This window comes from Asparagus officinalis, chromosome 3 (assembly GCF_001876935.1).
Source record: "Asparagus officinalis chromosome 3, Aspof.V1, whole genome shotgun sequence".
NCBI classification, from domain to species: Eukaryota; Viridiplantae; Streptophyta; class Magnoliopsida; order Asparagales; family Asparagaceae; genus Asparagus; species Asparagus officinalis.
Genome location: NC_033796.1, coordinates 98,543,221 through 98,551,570, shown reverse-complemented (window position 1 = coordinate 98,551,570; position 8,350 = coordinate 98,543,221). Strand labels below are relative to the sequence as shown.

Genomic DNA, 8,350 nt, shown 5'->3' with positions numbered 1-8,350 from the left:
AAGATTCTTTCCGTACTCACTAAAGCTCATTATTGACTTAATTTAAACCTTTTTCATCACGAACCTAAATAAAATATCCGGATACCGTATAATTCCATGCCATCAAAAGATTCTCTCCGTACTCCCACCTTAAAAAAAGAGCCTCCACAGTAATTTTGACAAATATCCAACGGTCCTAAAGAAATCACGAAGCGTGTGCGAAAAGGACAGAAGAATTTATCTCGTTCGCGAGGACGACGACTTCTGCCTTCAGACAGCGAGGTGCCAGCTCAGCAAAAAAGTACCGATATTTTCCTGAAGAGGAAGCGGGGCCCACTTTACAAAATACTATCAACAACCTTGCCCCCCACCGCACCGACTTAGGTGGGCCCGCGCTCCCTCGCGCGAATTTACTTCTACCCGAGATCTTTGTTACCAATTAGTCATCAAATTGTAGGCACGTGGTTAGTTTCTTTTGGGGGTCTTTTTAGATCGTACCCCCTCACATCTTCATTATTCCATATGCCCCTCAAATCTTGAAATTGCTCGTAGTCCCTCAAATACCAACGAAGTCTTGCTATTTTATTCCATGCTATTTTATTCCAACATTACCAAAACTAGTGTGCACCCCGTGCGGCCTCCATTTTTTAATTTTCGCTACAATAATTCTATATTTAAATACAGTTTTTGTGAGTGTTACAATAACATTTTTTAAATGCTACAGTCTCCCGCCTGAGCTACAATAATAATATTACAGTAATGTTTTTAAACGCTATAGTCCCGTCTGTGCTACAATAATAATACTACGGTAATTTAGTGTAGCATGAATGGTGAATCTTGGATCATCCTGTCAGTGCTACAGTACCAATGCTACGGTATTTTACTGTAACATTTACTCTGATATGAATAGTGAATCTTGTATCCTCCAATTATTATAGAGGAATAGATACCTCTCTGTTTATTTTTTCCCTAAAAATCTCCTTTGTTAAAAAAATAAATGAGGGGTACTTTGATCATTGAGGGACCAAATAGCAAGACCATGTAGGATTTTGATTCAAATGATTCAAGAAATGTATGAGCAATTTCAAAGATTTGAGATACTAATATGTTATTATTGAAGATGTAGGGTACCAATATCTAAATTTCAGACAACAAATCATCAATTTTCTAATTTACACTCCAACTCTTTAAGTTGTTTGAGATAACACCTTTTGAAAATAGTGTTGGTTTTGGGGGTGTAGACCTCAACCTGGAATCAAACATATACATAGCAGGTGAGAGGCCATCGGTCGACTGAAGTATTGGATCAGTCGACCGATTCAACTGTCAGAAATAAGCTGAAGAATCAGCTCTCGTCGGTCGACTGATGAAACTCATCAGTCAACCGAAAACATGCACGAAGCAGGCTGAGAAGCTCTTATCAATCGACCGATGCAAGTGCATCAGTCGACTGATATCGGGTCAGGTGGTTTCCTGGCCCGTTTGGGAACCTGTTTCGAGTTAGGGTTTGTATATATTCTTGAACGTCCTTTTGAGAGTGTGTACATGAAAAAGAGAGGGTTTTGAGAGCACTTCGAGAGAGAGATCTCAAAGAGAGTGATAACTGTTTGCAGACATTGTAATCTTCTTCAATAATTAAGTAAATTTTTGGTGTGGCTCCCGAGGACGTAGGCACGTTTGCCGAACCTCGTTAAATCTTGTGTTCTCTTCTTTATTGTTCTTTCCTGCAAGTTTTTGTTTTGTTGTGAGTTCTTTCTTGCTATTTGTTCGTCACAAGATCACGAGTTTTCAATAGATTAACCCTAACAAATAGAGTTTACACATGTGATCAAGTTTGTATTAAACCACTACATCTTCATATTCTAATTTACTTACCCACGTCTATCGAATTCATTGGTCTAATTATATTGTAATAATTATATTCAAAATCCAACCAAGTGGTGTTATCTAAAACTACTCAATGATTTGTGAGTGTAAATTTGAACTATGAGGTTCAAGGCTCTAATATAATATTAACAAATAACTAATGGTCTAATATTATAAAATAAATTTTTTTACTTATACACACTCCAAATTATTCTATTTACAAATTCAATATTAAAATATGTGTAATTTCTTATTAAATATGTCGGGGGATCGAAACAATCAGCCAAACCCGTGCACTTCTGGACCTTGTGCTAAGAGTTTAGCAAGTAGGAATATCAACGCAAATAAAAGAAAAATTGCATGAAAGATAAACAAGAAAGAACACACCAGATTTAATAAGGTTCGGCAATGTTTTTAAGTCCTCAGGAGCCACACCATACAATTCTTTGATTAATTGAAGAAGATTATAATGCCCACAAATAGGTTTTTATCTCTCTGAGATCTCTCCTTTGATTAATTGAAGAAGATTATAATGCCCACAAATAGGTTTTTATCTCTCTGAGATCTCTCTGAAAGAATCCTCTCAAAACCCTCTTTTTATAATGCCCACAAATAGGTTTTTATCTCTCTGAGATCTCTCTGAAAGAATCCTCTCAAAACCCTCTTTTTTGCGTGTTCTATTAACCCTAAAATATATTAGGTATATATAGTATCTCAGTCCAAAACAGAATCCCAAACAATTTAGGAAACTGTAAAAAATGGCTTTCGGTCGACAGCACCATGTGTTTCGGTCGACCAGCCAGAACACAGTTTCTCACGCTTGTTTCCTGCAGGCGTCTGCTCCGTCGGTCGACCGAACTGGGTTTTTCTAGTTTTCTTCGTTGATTTGATTCTAGGTTTGATCTATACTCTCGAGACTAACAATCTCCCACTTGGAGATCAAACCGTCATCAACAAGCTCTCTCGAACTCCTGCCATCTTCGCAAGTATCTTCTCCTGCCCGAAAAAAAATCATTCTTCAATTATCATCATCTCGGCGATCCCGTCGATCCTCCTAGTATGGCTCCGCCTTTGACTCCTACGTGTGAAGGGCAACTAAAGTTGCGCACAACTCTAGTTTGTCGATAGTCACTGCTTTCGTTAACATATTCACAGAATTTTGGCTCCCCAAAATCTTCTCCAATCATAACTTGTCGTCCTCAATCTGCGAGCGTATGAAGTGGTAATATACGTCGATGTGCTTCATTCTAGAACGATATACTGAATTCTTGGCAATGTGTATAACACTCTGGCTATCACAATAAAGAACGTCGTTATCCTGCTTCAAACCCAACTCTTCCAGGCACCTGGTCAACAAATCATCTCCTTGCTGGCTTCAGTCACTGCGGCATACTCTGTCTCAGTCATGGATAATGTTACTATCTTCTACAAATGTGAGACCAAGCTCACTGCTGTCGACGCTAAGATATAAACATATCCCGTAGTGCTACGTCTCGTATCATGATCACCGGTAAAATATGCATCCACGTATCCCCGTAGTACTAACTCCTTCCTCTTGAAACACAATGACATATCTGTAGTTCCTTTCAGGTAACGCAATATTCACTTCACGGCCTCCTAATGCAACTTCCTTGGATTGCTTGCAAACCTGCTCACAACTCCCACTGTATGGGTGATATTCGCCTCGTGAAAACCATCGCGTACATAAAACTATCAATGGCTGATAAATATGACACTCTACTCATGTGCTCCTTCTCCGCATCTGTTTTAGGTGATTGCTCCTCAGATAACTTGAACTGGTTTCTAAGGGGCGTGTCGACGGGCTTAGCATTCTCCATGTTGAACCTCTGAAGTACCTTCTCGACATATTCAGCTTGACTCAACCTTAACATCCATTCAGCTTCATCTCTACTGATTCGCATCCCAAGAATTTACTTTACTGCACCCAGATCCTTTATAGCAAACTCCTTCGCTAACTGCTTCTTCAAATTATCTATCTCCTCTAAACACGGTCCTGTAACTAACATGTCATCAGCATACAACAATAACACGATATAGCTGGACTTGAACCTTTTAAAGTAGGAATAATGATCTGAATTGCATCTTTCATAGCCATTGCTCTGCATGAAGTTGTCGAACTTCTTGTACCACTATCTCGGAGTTTGTTTCAATCCGTACAAGCTCTTATTGAGCTTACACACCATCTTTTCTTTTCCTTTTTTTGTAAAGCCAACATGTTGCTTCATGTAGATTTTTTTATCCAATTCACCATGAAAAAAAGATAATATTCACATCTAACTGCTCAAGGTAGAGATCTTCTACAGCTACTAAGCTCAACACTGTTAGACCCTAGGGGGTGATTGTAGGCTGTCTAAAAATCACAATAGATAGTTAATCCCTCATCAAACACCGATGATGGAAGTTATAATCTGACGACTTCCAGAAGGCTACAACTAAATATTTCCTCATTTTGAATCTTTGATGGCTTTTTGTCTCCGCTCTCTCTCGATTCTGCTTGCTATTTCGCTATCGGTTCATGGGTCGCTCGCTGATCCTTCAACCTGCCCTCGATTGGGTGTTGTTTATTTAGTCAGTGGCGTCAGGTCGCAGTGCCCTGTTTGGATCGAGCGGTGTTCGCCTGAGGAGGTAATTTTCCCCAATTTTATTTAAATTTTTTTGATCAATTTGAGCATCTGGGTCTTTGTCAGAATTGGGGTTTTCGTTGACATATTGGTACTTTTAGTTACCGTGATAACTTTATTAAAACCTTGCCCTTTGCCCCAAAATGGTTGTCTTTTTGGTTAATTAGTTCACCTCTAAATATTAAATTTTCATTATTGAAATGATAATTATTTGAGTCGAATAATAATTATATTTCTCATGCATGCTATGTGTTTCCCTTAATAAGTTAGTCTAACATTATGGTTTGAAATGGGTGTTGTTACTTGCAAATGCCCCTTAACTCCTTGAAGTTATCTCAAATGAGGACTTCATGTTTGAAGTACCGTCTGATCCGAGTTTTTTTGTTGTTGGAATCTATAAACTTGCATTTGAATGGGTGTTGTTACTGCAAATGCCCATATTTAAGTAGTTGAAATCCCTCTTCTCCTTAGCATTGAGCCTAATCCTTGCATTTGAATGCGTGTAGTTAGGAATTTTTTGCTCTCTTATAACCTAGGTAACCCATAAAGAAGATTTGATCAGGTGATATGAAGAACCGTTCTCTCTTTTTGTAGCATAGACGATGCAGATGACTAGATGCTTTAGTTGGAGATTTGATACAACATTCACTGATCAATGGTACCTATCCATTTGGGTAACTTAGGTTTTTTAACATTTAGCAAGATAACCATGTATGTAGGATCTCGTTCAAATCCATTTCTTCAAGTAGTTGCTTATAAAATACTCAATAGTATGTTCTTCTACATACATAAAGTGTCACCATATTGTGATATTTAGGATGTCTAGTTATACAATACTACCTGTCATTTTTTTACAATTACAAAATATTAGGTAATACCCTTTAAATTCTAGCTACTTATTATTACTTTATTAGTTTTCACTCACTCTTTCTTATGTTTTAAAAAGCTCCGGCCTAGCCTGCTTAGGTCTAGGCGGTACCTAGGCCACTTGCTTAGGTCTTGAGAGCACCTAGGGGAGTAGAGACTGGTTACGTAGATGGCACCGCTTAGGCTTTGGTCGTGATTTCCTTTGTTTCTTACTCAAACGTCCTCTAACTTCCTCTGAACTCTTCTGACCGCCTCCACTGACTACAAACACCTCATCCAACTCTTTAATAAAACCTCCTCCGTCTCCATTTAAACTAATAAAAGAAATCTTTCTAAGTCTAGCACCTCGGCTTTATGTGCCAATTTAGCACCTAGGCGCCAGGTGCCAATTTAGTTCCTAAAAGTGCCTAGAGCTTTCAATAATATTGATTGTGATTAAAAAATAAAAAGAAGGAAACACCTAAGCGCCATGTTCGACGTCTAGGCTGCCTAGCACTTTCTGTGACCTTGATTCTTCCAAGACATATGTGTTCTTTAAGAATACATGTAAAATTAGTTAATGTGTAGTCTTTTTCTTCATATGTAAGTGAACTCATCTTCTAATTATTTCAACTAGAGAAAGTCAAAGTGTAGATGCTTTGATGCGGGCATTCAAAAACAAGCTTTTTGTAGCTGCGCAAAAGCCTGTGTAAAAGCATATAGGTGACAACTACATTGACTAGCTCGCATTATGTAGGCAAACTCTATAATCATTTCTGTGGTTTATGCACTTGCACAGTATTAAAAAAATGGATTAAGTGTCATGTGTTTGCTTACGCCACCACGTGATGGGATTAGGCATGTTTCTTTGCAAATTTATTGAATATGTCTTTTATGCAATCAAACCTCATAATAGACCACAACGTAATCAGAGGCACACGCCTCATTGCATCTCATGCACCTTGCGATTGGGGTAATTAAGTAGCACCCCACATCTAATGCGACAGTGCTTTTTTGCGCCTCACAAGCACCCTTCTTGAGGGCGATTCAGACAAGACTCATGCAAGGCATAACGTTGTATATTTTTGTTCTTTAACATTTTAATCAGGTCTTTATACCCCGTAATCGATATCCCAAAATGAAAATAAAACTCATCAAGTCATTATACTAGCCCGATTGAGGACACTAACTCGTTCTCGTTTACTATTTGATGTTGCTTCGGTCTTATTAGTCTTGATTTTTCTTTGATTTGGAAATTATGAAATTTACTACTACGTTGGGCGTGTTAGGATTATGAATTAAGATGGTTTGGTAGTAGATACTATTTAGCTTGACATTTTTTATGTGAAAATTCGTAAACATGTCATTTCATGCTTGATCATCTATCTTGAAAAATTGTGTGCGGTGAGAGCCTTGCTTCACTCGAGCGCGCGCAGCACATTGCGCCTTGCAGATGTGCACTTAAAGAGACTTTGTGTGCCGCATTGCGCATCACTCATTGATAACACTGGTAGACCATTATTTTAAAAACCTCATCTAAAGTTTTTATTTGGCACTTATTTAAAATTCTGCGGTCAAACCTAAATCAACTAAAACCCATATCTGTCAACTCGAACCCTTTTATATGAAAATCTAAGATCTATATATTCTTCCCAATCCACCATGTTCCTCTTTCTTTCTATCTCCCAAAATGTCAACACTAATTTAGCCGATCTTTTCCCTCTTTCACCCCTGCCGCCACCCCTTTCTCTTTGTTTCATTTTCCTCTCTCCCCTTCTTTCTCTTTTTCATGCTCCCTCTTTCATCATGTCCCTTAAGGAAAAAGAAGATAGTTTGAGGCTTGGAGCTGTCATCGTGATAAACTTACTATTTATTTTAATTGTTATTACTATTGTGTTTATTATTTGCTAATCTGGGTACATACTTTATGATTTTTGTTTGCCTATGAACTAATAATTATAAACAATCCTTAATTGAGACTTCTTTAGATAATAAAAACCTTAAAAAGATATTTAATGTAGGCCAAATTTTGGATAATTTAGCATTATGCTATACATATAGTAGAAAATCCAAATCTGTATAAGTATACATTATCTGCTTAATCGGGACACATAATTCAGTTATGCACTATACACTCAAAACCAAATGCATTATGAAATTGTGTTCTAGAAAATTTGTTTAAATGTGATAGAATATTATTGGTTATTTTCTTACATTGGTCGCTCTAATCATATTAAATTTGAATCTCTCCCAACTAAATGAATTTGCTAGATGTAAATTCTCCCAATCCAATTAATTGAATGAAAGTGAACCCTCTAGTTAAGTTTTGTCATTGGTGAGAATTTGTTAACAAGCGTAAAATTTATTGTTTTAAAATTATCTATTTCCATCTCCTTTACCATAATCCTTGGCAATGTTTTAAATGTCGGATGTCGGGTTCATGTCGGATGGCTGAAATTCATGTCGGATAGCGGAAATCGGGGATATATCGAGAGACATTGACTAAATATCGGATTGCCATATCGGATAGGCGCATATGTATAATATCATGTCCTAAATGTAATCTAAGCATTCATAAATTCAATATAAGCATACTTTATAAATTCTATAGACTAAACATATAAAAAAATAAATAATATATGGATTTGCGTTCATAAATTCTTTCTATCGGGTTCATAAGAAATTCTTAAACATGAGAACGGGTCAAACGAGTTTGGGTATTTATCACTAAACCCAAACCTAATAACAAAAAACAGACCTTTAAAAAAAGTATCATATCGGCCGATTTTTCAAAGCTAAAAAATAGGCCGATATGCCCGATATGACCCTAATATTTCCAATTTGGCCCTGAAAACCGACATACGAGTTGAAAACGTCCATGTCGTGTCGGTCAAACCCTCAAACCGATATGTCGGCCGACATGTCGGACATGTCGGTCGACATGTCGGACATGTCGGCCGACATGTCGGACATGTCGGCCGACATTTAAAACCTTGATCCTTGGTGTATTCAATCTC

The 8,350-nt window shown here is 37.5% G+C and overlaps 1 protein-coding gene across 3 annotated transcripts in view; it reads left to right on the top strand.

The window, feature by feature from the left end:
* LOC109834660 (5'-adenylylsulfate reductase-like 5) overlaps window positions 4,305-8,350 on the top strand; it is a 7,507-nt gene continuing 3,461 nt past the window's right edge. For all 3 annotated transcript variants that reach the window (XM_020402691.1, XM_020402690.1, XM_020402689.1), the window contains exon 1: window positions 4,305-4,491. In XM_020402691.1, the coding sequence (XP_020258280.1) occupies window positions 4,327-4,491 (165 nt within the window). In that variant the 5' untranslated portion in view covers window positions 4,305-4,326. The remainder of the gene's footprint in view (window positions 4,492-8,350) is intronic.